Source organism: Emys orbicularis, chromosome 2, assembly GCF_028017835.1.
Source record: "Emys orbicularis isolate rEmyOrb1 chromosome 2, rEmyOrb1.hap1, whole genome shotgun sequence".
NCBI classification, from domain to species: domain Eukaryota; kingdom Metazoa; phylum Chordata; order Testudines; family Emydidae; genus Emys; species Emys orbicularis.
In genome coordinates this window covers 200,746,254-200,762,893 of record NC_088684.1, presented here as the reverse complement: position 1 = coordinate 200,762,893, position 16,640 = coordinate 200,746,254, and the positions used below count along the sequence as shown (strand labels likewise).

General features: G+C 42.7%; 1 protein-coding gene across 1 annotated transcript in view; it reads right to left on the bottom strand.

Moving 5' to 3' along the window:
* The window catches only part of GLI3 (GLI family zinc finger 3), a 236,148-nt gene that overhangs the window by 160,701 nt on the left and 58,807 nt on the right, over positions 1-16,640 (bottom strand). Inside the window, exon 2 of the mRNA XM_065398399.1 lies at positions 2,201-2,443. Coding sequence (XP_065254471.1) covers positions 2,201-2,443 — 243 coding nt within the window. The remainder of the gene's footprint in view (positions 1-2,200; positions 2,444-16,640) is intronic.

The following is a 16,640-nucleotide window of genomic DNA, read 5'->3' as shown; positions in this document are numbered from 1 at the left end:
GGGATGTGATTACATTATTCAGTGTTCTTCATAAGGACTACTAAAAATGTCAAGCTGAATACAATCACTGATTTGATAAAAGCACATCTTTTATATATAAATGATGCAACTAATATGAAAAATTAAGTCTGTCTGTCTTCTTTGCTATAAATTTAGCCAGATGCTCATTCATTTAGTTGTCCTCCTGTATCAAATCTATTACAGGTAAGCAGAAATGTGATGGGGTTTTATATGGTATTAATTGCTTGAGGGATTTTACAAACCAAAAAGAAAAAAACTGTAAAGAAATTCCCTTTAGCAGCAGTGAAGTAGGTCTGCCCAGCTGATGTTTTTATACTTTGGGCACTTTTGCGGTTTTGCAGGACTAATTATCCCCCAACCTCTCCTTTGTGCAGGCTAGTTATATGCAATCTTTTGTTTTCTATTAACTTACTAAGAACCTTGCTCCCAAACCAATGCTTCTGTGCAGGCCACGTCACAACAATGGTAGCCAGGTGCTAATGGTCAAGGTGTGGGCATATTAGGTACATTAAACAGTGGTGACTGGAAAGGTAATAAAAAAAACAACAACAATTCAGTCGCAGGCTGAGAACCTATTGCCAGTTCTGCAGTAGATACCATGCAGTATCACTAGCACCTGTGACTGGTTTAGGAAGGGACACAGCAGCCAGTCAGGGATCAAAGTAGCATTTGTCATCACTGAAGTCATCTTAGAACTCTCTGCATCTCAGCTCTGCAGCAGTACAGTGCACTCACACAATTGCCATATGCTCCCAGAAGTTTCTTCATTCACATATTTTGTATTTACATGTGTTAGAAGCTATAACGTGTGAGTCAATCACCAATGACATGCAAACTAATATTTCTATAGGCTACTGCTTGACAGTAGTAGTTCTTTCTGCATGTTCTGTGTTCTCCTGCAGGCAAGTCTGTCAGCAGTACGCTGTATACTCTGCACACTCAAAAGATGAGTGACTAACTTGCTTAAAGGGTTTGAACAGGATTGGGGGTGGGGGGAGAATGTAGCAACTGAAATGTCATGTTAGAGGAGAGGTGAAAACCCCCACCATCAACTTTTTACTTAACAAGTATAAAGACAAGTGTTCATTTTCTTATCTAGCCTCCATCTTTATTAACAATCAGACTCTGTTAAAATAAAGGCAGTTGGTGAGACTTAAGGTTGTGAGAGACACACTTTGATCTGCACCCTGATGAGTGCACATTCCCCTTTGCTGCTAGCCCAACTAATGAAGGGATAGAATTAGCTTTTATCCCTGGCACTTTCTTTAGCAAGAAAACATGCGCTAATCAGCTGTCCTCACTAATCAGTGGTCTGGCTAATGACCTTTTGCCTTAAAACACTAAAATTTCTGAATTATGTGGGGGGGAAAAAAACACAGACTGGCCCCTCTTTGTGGGTCTTTAGCCTATCATCTGGAACTGGAGACTGGAAGGTTAAATGGCAAATCTGTATCCTGACAAGGTGATAAATCTATAATCAAAAGGCACTAGTCTTGACACCTCAAGATGTTCATTACTACAGAACTAAATGATTTTTTTTAAACTAGAAGCAGATGAAAAAAATTGCTTAACTCCCTCATATTTTGCCTGTGGAGAAATCCATTCCACATCTGTGTTCAAGTGTCAGTTACTTTCTTACTTTTTATTAATGCCTGAGCAGGACTTCAGAGGTTGAAACCATTCACTTTTTTCAGTAACTCAGGGGGACTGTAGCTGGGGAGAAAATGACAAAACAAAACAAAAAAATCTCTTTCCAAAAGATGTGTTCCCTCCTTTCTTTAAATTGTAGTTAAAATAGCTTTTAAAGAATTGTTTTAAAGCCTATTTGTTTTTCCTCTCTGCTCTTTTTAAATTAGGGTTTTTTTTTTCATGTGTTGCTAAGAAGGTGGAGCAAATATAACATTTGATGGTTCATGAAGATTAGCAACAGATGACACATGCCCTACTGAAGTCTCTTTTGAAGAGGCCTATGCTAATTTAGGGATACAATGCAACTGTTTACAACGCTTTCCTACATAAACGAAAAGAATAAATATTCTTATATTATCTTAGACATATACAGGCAAAATGATTCATCCTGAGAGAGATGAAAAGTGCCAATACAAAATGCAATTAAATATGACAGCTTCAGTATCCTTCCAGTCTTGCTTTCTGAAATGAACTTGCATTAAATACTCACGATAATGAGGATCCATGTAACCATTCCTGGGGTCCATTGCAAAAACCGTCCCACGATAAGGTACAGAAGGCTCAGAAAGGTGCGATATAGATCCATGGATCTCCTTCTTTATTAATGAGGCCCTTTCCTCACTAGATGTTGAAGGCTCTTCACTGATTTTACTGAGGCCTTGCCCACCTTGTGGCTGCATTGTGATTGCGTTTCTTCTCTCTCTGTGATAGGTCTGTCCAGGACTTTCATCCTCTGGGGGAAAAAATGAGAACGAGAGAGAGAGAGAGAGACTCTTTTAGACCACTTATAGCAAATAAAATAAAAGTACTTTTCCCCCCTTTTCACCACTTTCAAAGCCGCAATGTAAGTTTGTGACAGTAGGTGCATGTGTGGTTATGAAAGATGTTCTGGGATACAAGCTGAAAAAACTAGCCCACTCAGACCAAGTGGCAGTTGAGCAGTAGATCATCATCACCCCATTCATTGATGCATTTACCAGCGGGGCTATTAATCCTACACGAACGGACACAGACTTGCTGTTTTCTTGCCTCTGGGACAAGTAGGCTGGAATTTTTGGCTGCTTGACTGGGAGGAAAAAAACAATTTGTCACGAACAGGAGAAGATGAACCCTGTTAGCTGAGACTAAATCAAGTCTAGCCACCCACTGCTGCTTTGTATTTGCCACTGTGCCGCTCCATCCCAAAAAGATGCACTGTTAAAAGACAAGAGCCTGGAGTAATAGAAAAGGCCCTACTCATTAAAATTAAGGTAGGCGACAGTATAATGCGTTTATCCAGTTCCAGTTACTCAGCAAGCACAAGGTACGAGCAGTAAAGTCACCTGCTGTAATAGTGTCACCCACATATGTCGAGATGTACAGACTTGGAGGTTAACACTTTACAGCATTGAGTTAAACATCTTTCACACACAAATACATTAAAAATATAGTTTACACATATCTGTATGTGACCAGTATGGGTGAAATTCAGCTGCCCTGCATGGAACCCAAATGACTGGATTTTCTGTGGCTGATATGCAGAGGAACTAGGAAGGTGAAATCCAACCCCCAACCTGGGGCCAGTGCCTAGGCCTGAAATACAGGCCTTGCGCTCGCTTCTACAGGGGATGGGCTGAAATGGCTGTTTCAGCCCACTCTGAGTGTGTTGTTATGGCCATGGGATCCATGACATCACTCTTACTGTGGCCCTTTGCCCAGTCTCTCTCTAAGCCACCCTCTGACAGCCTTTAACTTGATGTAAAGGGGGTGCAAAGGACCCATCCATGGCTACTCCACCGATGGCTCCCACACAAAGCCCCACCCTATATGTATTATATACACACACATTTAAGGAGACGCAAGCAGTGCAGGTGTTCAACCGTTAACCACACACTTTCAGGTACCTTTCACATGAGACAAATGACTTCAAAGTTCCATCATCTACACACATATCTACACCCTTCTGACAGTAAATCACTGCTTATATAAGGGCAGGAAGAGAGCTGGTTAACAATTCTGTAATCACTGGCTGGAGTCCTGACCTATATCTACAAAGTCAGAACATTTGGTCTCCAGATTCCTGTTTCCAGAAGGCCCACTTTATAACTATGCACTGATAAATATTGTCCTACATAAATATTAAGAGATGTTCATAAACAACTGCAGAAAAGTGTTCGGGAGCTCATCAAAAATTCTGGTGCAAAAACAGATAACAAGAACACTAACCAAAAACACATTTAGGAAGAAAAAAAAAATGTATGGGCCACTATTTTATAATTGATGCACCAAAAAAAGAACAGTTCAGAATGATAAGAATCCAGCTTTAACTGTCAAAGGCCAGAACGTTCAAAGTTCTGGCTAAAAGTTCATCTTTAACTCCCCCTCTTGTGCCTACTCAGTACAGGGATAAGAAAGGGTATAAACCTAATTCTAATCTCTCACAAACTTTACACCAGTTGTGACTCCACTGACTTCAGTCGAGTTACCCCTGATTTTCACTGCTATAAATGGGTTCAGAAAGGGGGCCTGTGCATACAGCAATATCTAAATACATCAGGCTGAGTTCTGACCACTATCTAAACTAGCTTTTATCAGTCTACAACTTTATTTTAAATGTAGTGTTTTGGGCACATTTTCCCCCCAAATTAGCAAAGAAAAACATCAATGTAGTTTGTGTAAATGTATGGATTATTTGTACATTTGCAATTATCATATCAACCCGCTTCTGAAGAGGAGCTAGTCACTGGGCCAAGATCCTCCATGTTCTCCCATCTGTGCATAGAGGACTTGCAGGATTGGGCCCATGGTGAAGTAGTTAATATAAATAGGGACAAAAATATTGCAGAGCTAACAATCTTTGCCTGTTTTTTTTTTCCTTTGTGTTAATATGCATAAGCACTACTCTATCCTCTGGATTAATGGGGTTTAAAGTTTTCCTATTTTTACACTGAAGCTGTTTTTAGTTTACAATTTATATTAGGTTTTATAAAACTGCTTGTATAACTTAAAAAATAGTCCAAGTAATTTTTCCACCAATTTTCTCTCTGGCTCAAGCCTTTTATATGAAGTTTCACCTTAGAGTGAACTTTTGCAGACGAGATGCAAACTCTTAAAAATAGGGGATTATATTCTATTTGAAATGCTGACAGACCCTTAACTATAGCAGGACTAACCTATGCTACTATACTATGCTGAAGTGATTTCTATAGCAACATAATCAATTTGAAAATCAGATAAGGATTTCATTTCTTTTACTCTTCATGTAAAGTTAACATTTGTTAAATTGCCATCCCAGAATAGAACAAGAAGTCCATGTCTGTTTGAATAATTCAGTTTTATTCTGTCCCTCTCAAGACCTGCATGTGTCAAGAATCAAGGCACCAATTACTGGTATGAAATGAGATGATTTTTTTTAATTGCTGACTGAAATTCAAACCTACTTTTAGTAACTTTGAAAATTAAAGCAAAATGTGTTTCGTTTTAATAAATAGCTCTTAAAAAGGAGAAAAAATATTTTCCAACACCAGCAAATTATTTTTCCTCATAAAAATAATGCTTACTGTTTAGCCAGTCAATCATTTTTGAACACTGCTTCCCCTCTAAATAGTCACACAGAAATATTTTTTTAAGTAAACAACATGGCATTTTTGCAATAATAAGGAAATCCAATGGATAAACATTTTGTTAAGAGTTTACTTCATACTCTGCACCACAGAGGTGCTTTTGATATGGGAGTAGATGAAAAACTTGACAGTACACGCACTCCAGAATACAAATAGCCGAGTGATTTGAAAGAATTCTCTATACACTGAAGGGAAACTTTTCTTGCAATAATTCTGCCTGCTCTTGTAACTGCAGTAAAACCACTTCAGTGAGCCAAAAGGCGAAAGCTGTCTAATCTCATTCTGTTTCAGCTGAATTGTTCAATAAAGTTTAAGAGTAAGTGCAGACAAGCTGCGCCAGGCCAAATTATTGACAGAAACATACCGTCCACCATGGCAACAAGTGGGAGTCTATAGCAAAAATGTAAGCAAACAACCCACTTCTCTAGCAGCATCTGCCAATAGATTCTTACAGCCAAACACAAGACAACGGTTACTGCTATCCTATGTTTAAAAAACGGCCTGCTTTAGGGTCAAAAGAAACATCTGATTTACTAAAAAGTTTCAGAGAGATGAAGGATTTAAAGTCAAAGGGCCTGATTCTCCTCTCACACCTGTTTTGTACCCCCACTTTTTAGCACAGTTTCTCCTGACTTACTGAGGTATTACAGAAAAAGGAATCATGCCCAAATGATAAATTTGCACTAGCTTCTCCTTCTCCACATGTGTCCCCACTGAATGATAACTAGCTAGTAGCCACACACACGTTTAACAAGTACCCAGTCTGGAGCTATCAAATTAAGTCAAGATTCTCCCATCTAATGGGAAATATATTTATTCTTGGTATTTAGCCATACTCATTTTTTTAAACATAGCACCAAAGAATACTTTGTTTTATTAACAAATCTTTTCAAAAAGTTTGTAATTGATCTATTTGCCTAAGCAAATGCATTTTTAATTATTTATTTTGTTTACCTAACAAAAATGAAAAAAAAAATAAGGGAAACAAACATCAACATGTCAGTCCACTAAACTTCTTGTCTCCATTAAACTTTTGTTTGTTTGTTTTCATTAACGTTCTGCAGACACAAGTGGAAACTTTTTTATTCCAAGCCTTTTAAAGTCAGTTTCACACCATTGCTTAAGATGCTGAAGCTCCCCTCAACAAAATTCTGAGATGCCCACATTTAAATGACAAGTCATCATTGTAGCTAAGGCTGCATGCGTTAGGCTTCATAATCATATTTCTATATGCAACTTGCAACTAGCATTATTGTCTTGCAACTGATTAAGGAGGACACATGTCATCTGGGTAAGAGAACAGACAACATACTTACAACTCAGTCCAAAAGACCCTGGCTTACTCTCTCCAAGCTCTTCTCTTGACCGAAATTCTCTAGCTACGGGTATGTGGACATTCCTCTCTCTCTCCCTCCCCCTCCCTCTATCTCCCTCCCTCTCTCTCAGAGGCAGTGCTTCTCCCATTAGAGGAATTAAAAGTGGTTGGTGCCATGCTAAATTTAACAAGCTCATTAGTATTCTTCCTGTGTGCTTCCTAGTGAACTCTCTCTATTCAAGCAGCTCTCTCTAGCTGAGGGGGTCAGGCGGCTAATCATTAAATCAAACTAATGTCACCCTATCACAATCGGCCTAAGAGAAGGAGGGTTTATTATTTCAGTTTATGCTAAATAAACGGTTTTACAAATGGTCTCCAAGCAAGGTCAACAGCAGCTTCAATTACAAGACAAACTTAACAAGAGTTGCTATAAACCAAGTGCTCCGTATTGACTTAAGCACAAGCTCTGCTCCGCATATTGCCACTAGCAGGATTGTACAGGATTGCATATTGTAAAATAAAGGAAAGGGTAATCTTTTCTTTGCCAGAATTTGTGACTGCACAGAGACTGCTCATTCACCTCTCCCCAACCAGCTAGCTGCTCAGCTCAATTCACCCCACACAAAGGCTGAAGACCAGACCTCAATGGACCGAGTGAAACATGTTCAAAACTAGGCTCTCTATTGTGACTGAATTTCTTAACATCTTTTCAAAAAGCGGAGAATGCCTTGAGGCTAAAGGAAGAAACAGGCTAATGGTGAATTGGGAATACTGAGCAAATTTCAGAGCCCTTTCCTCCTAGCTTTTGAGGTTGAAAGCAAGCTCTTTCCTTTCAAGTTTCAAAGTCCTTTTTCCTCCCGCAGTGTCACAGAAGGATTTGAAAAGAAGGTAATTGTGCTCACAGTCTCCCTGATCAGAGCTTACGTCCTATTTCTGGTATTTCGGAATACTTCTTGCAATAATGGTGCATATAGCTCAATCCCTTAACCGTCCTGCACTCTGCAATTGCTCATTAAATGAACAATTGCTGGTATAAAATGCCTTTTATGTTCAAGGTCTGGATATAAGATAAGCATTCTAGTACTCTAAATTTGGTTTACTAAGGAAACTCTCCATCATTAAATTACAAAACTATAGTCAGAATATCAGTTTTTCCCAGAAAAGTAGCATTTTTGGTTGCTGTGAACCAAAATGGGGGGGATGTAAAAAAGACTGAATAATCAGATTCTTAATGGAATAGATATCTAATAAAGAAGCCATTTCCCTTGTGTTTAAAAAGGTCTATGTTTTTGAGACCCAGTATTTTGCTATTTGGAATGATGTAATAGAGCCATTGCCAACCTCATTAGTATATGGGTGTTCTAAGTTTCTTGCATACATACATTAATTACCACTATTTTACTACCCTCAAGCAAAAAACAAGCAAAAAACAAAACAGGTAAATATATTTTGCTGGAAAAATACACCTGTAGAATTATGGCTGATTTATTTGATAAATTCCATAGTACGTGTATTAACTAAAATGTTTCTTACTATATGTAGGAAAGTTTAAATCCAGCACCTTGGTCCCAAGATTGTTATTTTTTATATTCTGAAAAACTGCACACATAGGAGGTGATTTAGAGACACTGACACAGATATGTATTACAAAATTCATAATGAGTTATAAAAAATACAATCAAGCCGTATCACAGGCTACAAAAACTGATAGAAAGAACTATGCTTACTTTATTCACAGTGCTTGAACATACATTGTACAAACAATTTGTGCCTTACAAACAGTATACCTTATCTAAGCTAACAACTTAAAATGGACAGTTTTATGTTCCTGTTTGTAATGGATTTTCGACTTAAGTTATTTTTTCCCCATCATATGTGTGGCATTTTGCAAACATTATTTGAGAACTTTAGAATACAGATATACAGTTCTTTCCCTGCTTTTCTTTTTATCATCCTGTTTCTTTCTTTTGTCTTTTTTAAAATTTCTGCGGAAATAAAATAAATTGAAATAACTGGGGAAGAGTTACTGTGAGAGGTACTAACTATGGACCTTAGCCTGTCAACACTGTCAGGAGTAGTAGCGCTTACTACTGTAAACAGTCCCATAAGCATAATGCCAGGTAGCAAGAGTTTGCAAAACTGGGCCCTTCTTTGTGATATGAAAATTTTACGAGATAGTATATCCCTATTATCTTATCAAGATTACCTTCATGGTCATTATAATAGTGCACACAGTACAGCTCAAATTTGCATTCAATCTTTTGTTTCAAAACTGAGCACAAGCCCAGAACACTCTGTAACAATGCAATCCCTATGCTTTATGGAGTATAGGGCTTGATCCTGCACTCTTTGAAATCAATGTCAAAGCCCTTACTGACTTCAGTGGTGCAGGATCAGGTCCACGTAGAGTCCAAAGTCACACTGACAGCAGCAGGATCAGGCCCAAATCCTTCTTGAGGTACATCATTGGGTGCCCCGGGAGTAACATGTGGAAGTTTAGAACTCTTCTAAAAAGTTTGAACAACAGAAGAACTTTCTTTAATTCAAGTCAATAACTAGCTAGATTTTTTTACCCAGGAGAAAAATTAAAATGTAGTAGGAAATTTAAAGCCCAGCTTTGAGTCAGCCTCAAGCAAAACCCCATTGGCTTTAATTGGGAGTTTCTCTCTGTAGGACTGCAGCATTGGGCCCATATTGCTAAAATGAAAAGTGCTTAAATAAACTTGATTAACTACAAAAGACCAGTTTAAGCTCTCAAATCATAACCAGTATATTCCCCATATGCCACAGAAAGGGGATGCAAAGAGAGTATCTGCACCCATGCAGGTGCACAAAGGTATCGCAAGTCAGTCCGCAGCTGTAGAAACCACCTTGTTGAGTACAGGCTCTCCAGCTGTTTGTGTTCTCACACACAAAAGGGAAAAAGTGTGGGCAGAGAGCAGCGCCAGGATGCCTTGCACTAATCCAGTGCAGAGAATTCATGGGGCAGAAAAAGAACCTACACCTGCATATTACTGAAGGTAATCACTCGGGGCTTGAGCCTTTCCATTGACTTCTACAGGCTTTGGACCAGGTCACCAAAGCTGCTTGCAGTGAACAGAATTCCTGTACAATCCTACTAGTCAATCTGGCTGCTGAGTGAGTAACCTACCCAGCCACAGCAAGAGCCTGATCCTGAGAGATGCTGAGCATCCTTGGCCTGCTAAACCCAGGGTTGTGAGTTCAATCCTTGAGGGGGCCATTTAGGGATTTGGGGCAAAAATCTGTCTGGGGATTAGTCCTGCTTTGAGCAAGGGGTTGGACTAGATGACCTCCTGAGGTCCCTTCCAACCCTGATATTCTATGATCCTCAACACCCACTGAAGTCAATAGGAGTTGAGGGCCCTCAGCACTTTGCAGACCCAGGGGCTCTAAAGAAGCAGGCGCCTGCTTCTGAAAGAGCTGGATTGGGGTCGAAATCTGCACAGGCTTTAAAAGAGCAAATAAATACAACTGAAATACAAATAGCTGAAAATCATCTTTCTTCCTTGCTGACTTCAGGGCTAAGTGTTTCTCCCATTACAGACAGTGGGTTATTGCTCTGACACTTAACGCCATTCAGCGAGTGCAGCCCCCGCACTCCGTTTTAGGTGTTTGTGACGTCACTGACTGCTGCAAGAGAAACACAGAAGCCCAGGTATCAGCAGGTGGTGAGCTTTTAAATTTACCTTCTACTAGAAGGCCCAAACCCTTCTTCCTTTCCTCGCGCAAGTAATCCCAGGGGTTCTGTGGAGCTACTCATGCAAGTAAGGCAAGAGGGATTTAGCCTCACATCCAGCATCAGAAATGCTCAGGTGTCTGGGTATGAATGGTATATAGAATATAAACCATCTCTGAGATGCTTGTTGACATATGGAAACGTTATACTGACTGCTTAGCTCAATGAGAAAGAATCTCATAGCAGTTGTAGAATCACTACATAGCTCCAGCAAAAAAAGAAGAAAAAACTAAATACTGCAGGGGTAGACATCTACAGTCATAGTTAACTGCCAAATTTGCAGACACTGAGTTGTACAATTTCTTCCTTTCAATTTGTATGATTTAATTTTAATTTATATTTTTATAATCATTTTAATTTTTTTTAGTACTGCTACTTAAGAAATGAGAAGCATTAACATAGTCCCAAATAAAAGCTTGAGTTTTTTTACTGCTATTTATCAGATGTATCTCCTTCTCTATGAAACTCTGCAAAGACAGCGAGTTACTGTAAGTCAGCCTCTGCAAACTAAAATGTTTGCTTTGAGTCTGTTGAACAGAGCTAGGATCAAACTTAGCAGTTTAAACACATTTCCAGGCGCACTGCTCTCCCCCAATATTTAAACTCTTCAAAGGCCAAGATTCGCAAATATACCTTGGAGAAAAGTGACTACGTACTTTATGATCTGACCACTGGCAACTATTTCTCAGGAAGGAGAATTATTCTCAACTTCTTGCAAAGCACTGAAAGGTTCCTCTGATTAAGAATTTGAAAATGTTATGAAGTTCCTTCTGTTAGCCAGTTATTAGACTGTTAGTCACTGCTTACTTTGAGTGGACTAATTAGTCACATCAAAGAAGCTACAATAACCTCCCAGGAGAGTTTGGTTTTTTTAAATGTATTTCTCAATCATCTGATACCCGCAGATAGGCATAAATGTGCTAACCGTTTAATTTAACTTTTAGACATAGGGAGACACATCCTATGGTATTACCAGTTTGTACCACACCACATTGGTTATCTGGCCTCAAAGCTGGTTTAAAAGGCCCAAGGGTGATCCTCCAGCAGCACAGAGCCAGAATAGCTACTCCCTGCCATACTGGTATAGCAGGAAAATGGGTATGTGGCTAGAATACACCTGCACTACACCAATCCTCAGCTGTGGTCTCAGCCTCCTATGGCTGTTATTAGCCTGAGTAAATTAAATCAGCCTTGCACAGAAGCTGCACCAGGGCCAACAGAATGCAAAGGTGAACTTTACATTTGCACACCATTGCATTTTGAGCAGATCAGCCACAGCCGATGATCTGGCCCTCGATATCCTAAAAACTTAATATAATTGGCCTTCTTATATGCAACAGAATTAAGATTTCCTTTCTCTTTCTCAAACAGACTCAAGTGGGTAAGCGTAACAAGTAGCCATGCACTAAGCAGTTTAATAACAACACAGAACCAGGTAAACCCTTTCAGTATGGTAGACTTTGCCCATTTCAGTGTGAATGTATTGTTGCATCCTCTAGTGCCATTGTGGTTAAGATTCTATCTGTGCTTCCATTATATCCCCATACTTCAGGGCTTTAAAACATTACCTTTAAACAAAAAAACCCAATGTGCATGCTATATTTCAGAACAAACACACTAGTCGGGTTGTGCTCTGAGTTATACCCCACACCACCTCAATTGAAGTCAATGGGCAAGTTCTAAGTCAGAGCAGAATTTGTATGCTGTATATATTTGTATTAATTAATTATATGATATAGATACAAACTATACCCTGCCTTACATCCTGCCCAAACATAATGGTTTCATGAGGTTGCATGAGGTATATATAGAATGTAAACTTACACACACAAATGTGTATTACTACATTTCATATAAAATGTCTATTGACCATTTAAAAAAAACTATAATAGTACAAAACAAATTTTAAAACGTATCAGGTTTGGGGTGGGGGAGAGCAGTAAGCCAAAACAGTTGATTTTTAAATAAAACATTGCTGGCCATTATTCCAGAGTGCAAAGTAGGCCCTTCTAAAAATGACGGTTATTAATAAGTGGAAGCTAGCAACCACATTCCTGCATCTTTATTTTTCTCCCCCTTGAATTTAGAAGGAGCTAAGTTGATGGTCCTGTACCATGAAGTCTTCTGTTTATTCACCAAACAGGTACAGCAAGTGCAAGGGTTCAGAGGCCGCCCAGCGTGCCTACTCCATACCCCTTCAAGTCTCACTCACTCACACACACACACACACACACCAATAAAACCCCCTCCCACCTGAAAAAAACGGTTACCTACCTTTTCATAACTGTTGTTCTTCGACATGTGTTGTTCATGTCCTTTCCATTCTAGATGTGTGCTCGCCCATGTGCACAGTTGTCAGAGATTTTTGCTTTAGTGGTATCCGTAGAGTCGACTGCAGCACCCCCTTGAGTGCCGCACTCATGGGCTGGTATATTAGGCACCACCGGCCCTACGCTCTCTCAGTTCCTTCTTGCCAGCAACTCTGACAGAGGGGCAGGAGGGCGGGTAATGGAATGGACATGAGCAACACATCTTGAAGAACAACGGTTACGAAAAGGTAGGTAACCGTTTTTTCTTCTTCAAGTGCTTGCTCATGTCCATTCCATTCTAGGTGACTCACAAGCAGTATCCTCGGAAGTGGGCTTGGAGTTCACGGTCTTGTGGCTTGCAGCACTGCTCTATCGAAGCCAGCATCGTCCTGGCCTGCAGGGTAAGTGCATAATGGGATGTGAATGTGTGGACAAACGACCAGGTGGTCGCACTACAGATGTCCCAGATAGGCACTTGGACTAGGAAAGCTGCTGAAGAGCCTTGTGCCCTGGTTGAATTAGTGGTTATGATCGCTGGAGGGGGCACCTTTGCCTGATCATAGCACCAGCGAATGGAGGCAGTGATCCAAGAAGAAATTCTTTGAGCAGACACTGGACGACCTTTCATCCTGTCAACCACCATGACAAACAATTGTGTCGACTTGCGAAATGGCTTGGGCCTTTCAATGTAGAAGGCTACCGCCTTCCTGACGTCTAGGGAATGCAACCTATGCTCCTCAGATTTATGCAGCTTTGGAAAAAAGACAGGTAAGTAAATGTCTTAGCCCGTATGAAACTGTGAGACCCTCTTGGGCAGGAAAGCCGGGTGTGGCCGCAGCTGGACCTTGTGTCTGTTAAAGACTGTATAGGGTGGTTCCAAGGAAAGCACCCTAATTTCAGAGACCCTGCGGGCAGATGTTATTGCAACCAAGAACGCAACCTTCCAGGAAAGAGAAGGAGAGAGCAGGAAGCCAGAGGCTCGAAGGGGGTCCCGTAAGCCGTGACAGCACAAGGTTCGGGTCCCACAGAGGGACAGGATCCCTGACGTGCAGATAGAGGTGCTCAAGACCCTTGAGGAACATGGAAGTCATGTTCTGGGCAAAAACCGACCTACCCTCGAGCGGCGGATGGAAGGCCAAGAGAGCAGCCAAGTGGACCTTAATAGATGAAAGGGACAGGCCTTGAAGCTTGAGATGCAGAAAGTAGTCCAGGATTAACTGCGGTGAGGCCCGCTCGGGCTGAATGCCTTTATCTGAGGTTCAACAAGCAATGTGCTTCCATTTAGCCAGATAGGTTGCTCTGGTGGACGGCTTTCTGCTGCCCAACAGAACCTTTTTGACACCAGCCGAGCACTCTTGTTCCTCTGCATTTAACCATGCAGCAGCCAAGCCATCAGATGCAGCACTGCCAGGTTTGGATGCAGAAGACTGCCTTGGTTTTGGGACAGCAGCTCCGGCCGGAGTGGTAGCTGTAACGGAGCAGCCACCAAGAGGTCCAGCAGCGTGCTGAACCAGTGCTGGCTTGATCTTCATGAGGACTCTGTGAATTAATGGCACTGGAGGGAAGGCGTACAACAGTGCCCATAGGAGCAGAAAAGCGTCCGACAGGGAGCGTCTGCCAATCCCCAAATCGAGCAGAAAACATGGCACTTCCTGTTCTGCCTGGATGTGAACAGGTCCACCCGGGGAGTCCCCCACCTCTGGAAGATGATGCTGTCCACCTCTGGATGGAGCGACTACTCATGGCGAGACGAGAAGGTCCTGCTGAGGCCATCTGCCAAAGCGTTCCTGGCCCCAAGGAGGTGTGCGGTTACGAGATGGATGTCGTGTTGTACACAGAGGTCCCAGAGCCGAAGGGCTTCTTGGCAAAAGGCAGGTGATCTGGCTCCACCTTGCTTGTTGATATTGAACATAGCCACTGTATTGTCCGTGAGGACCTGAACCACCCTGCTTCTTATGTGAGGTAGGAAGGCTTGGCAGGCCAGGCGAAATGCCCTGAGCTCCCTGACGTTGATGTGTAGGGAGCGATCGTGACTTGACCAATGACTTTGCATGCTGAGACCACCCAAGTGGGCTCGCCACCCCACCCCAGGTCCAAGGCATCGGAGATGAGGGTCATCGATGGGGACGGAGCTGCGAAGGGAACTCCCTCCAACACTGATGCAGGATTCTGCCACCATGTGAGTAATGACAGTACATGGTCCAGGACCCTCACTACATGGTCCACGCAGGGACCAAGCTGTGTCTGTTGGGGACGCAGACTGATGCCAGCCACACCTGCAGGGGCCTGAGGTGGAGCTGCGTGTGCTGAACCACTTAAGGGCAGGCCGCCACGTGCCCCAACAATCACAGGCACATTTGAGCACTGGTGAGAGGGTGGGCTTGCATGCATGAGATCAGGTCCGCCATGGCTTGGAACTGGGCCTCGGGGAGGAAGGCTCTGGCCTGAATAGAGTCGAGGACCAAGCCAATGAACTCTATGCGTTACACTGGAATTAAGGTTGACTTTTTCTCGTGTATTAACAGCCCAGATCCCGGCAGGTGGAGCAAACCAGATTGAGATGCCGCCACACCTGATTCTGGGACCGGCTCTTATTAGCCAGTCATCGAAGTACGGGTAAATTTGAACACCCCAGCGCCTCAGGTGAGCAGCCACTGGTGCTGTGCACTTTGTGAGCACTCTCGGGGCTGACAGGAGACCGCAGGACCATGCCATGAATTGGAAATGGTGCTGGCCCAGCACAAAACGGATGAAGCACCTCTGCCCTGGGAAAATGGAACTATGCGTCCTTCAAGTCAAGGGCGGTGTACCAGTCTCCTGGATCGAGGGGATGATGGAGGCCAGGGAGACCATGTGAAATTTCAACTTCTTCAGAGACTTGTTGAGGTGACACAGGTCCAAAATGGGTCTGAGGTCCCCTTTTGCTTTTGGAATTAGGAAGTAGCAGGAGTAGAACCCTTTTCCTTTCATGTCCCAAGGGACATCCTCCACCGCCCCCAGGTGCAGGAGGTTCTCGACTTCTTGAACGAGAAGTTGCTCATGAGAAGGGTACCTGAAGAGGGACAGGGAAGGGGGGTGGGAGGGAAGGTCGGCCACAAACTGCAGGGTGTAACCCAAAGATATTACGTCAAGCACCCAATGGTCTGAGGTCAGCCGTGACCAGGCCGACCAGAAGGGCGCAGGCAGTAGAGGAAAGAGTAGGAGGGTGGATCCCGCGATGTGACTGGGGTGCCATCCTTGAGCGCACCATCAAAATGCCTGCTTCTGGCCTCCTTGGTTCCTGGAAGGCCCAGGCTGAGCAGTCCAACGGTAAGATGGCAGGTGTCACAGCTTAGACCACTTGTCTCTATCCTTTTTCCTGTAGGTGCTCAGCCACGGAGTTCCCCAGGACCTAGACTAGGGATGCGGAGGAGGCGGAGAATGGAACGGCGTCCTGGCCTGCTGAGGGGTATGAAGGCCCAAAGAGTGGAGGGTGGCACAGGAGTCTTTAAGGTCATGGAGCCTTGCATCCGTGTGCTCAGAGAAGAGCCCTTCCCCCTCAAATGTGAGCTCCTGCATCAAACGGGAGGTCCTGCATCTCCTGGGATAACCCGGAGGACTGTAACAGGAGCTGCGCCGCATGATCACCTCATGACCACCCTGGTCGCCGAGTCCATAGTGTCCCAGGCCATCTGGTGGGCCCCTCTCACCACTGCTGTGCCTTCTTTCGCTAAAGCAGTGAACTCCTGGGCTTTGTCCTGTAGGAGGGCCTCCTTGAATTTGCTGAGGGAGTTCCACTGATTAAAATTGTACCTGCCTAACAGGGCCTCGTGGTTAGACACCCAAAATTGCAGGCTGGCTGTCGAATAAATTTTCCTGCCAAACAAGTCCAGTCTCTCGGTGTCTTTGTTTCTTGGTATGCCACTGACTTGGCCCTGCCTGTCCCTTTCATTGACAGTGGACACGAC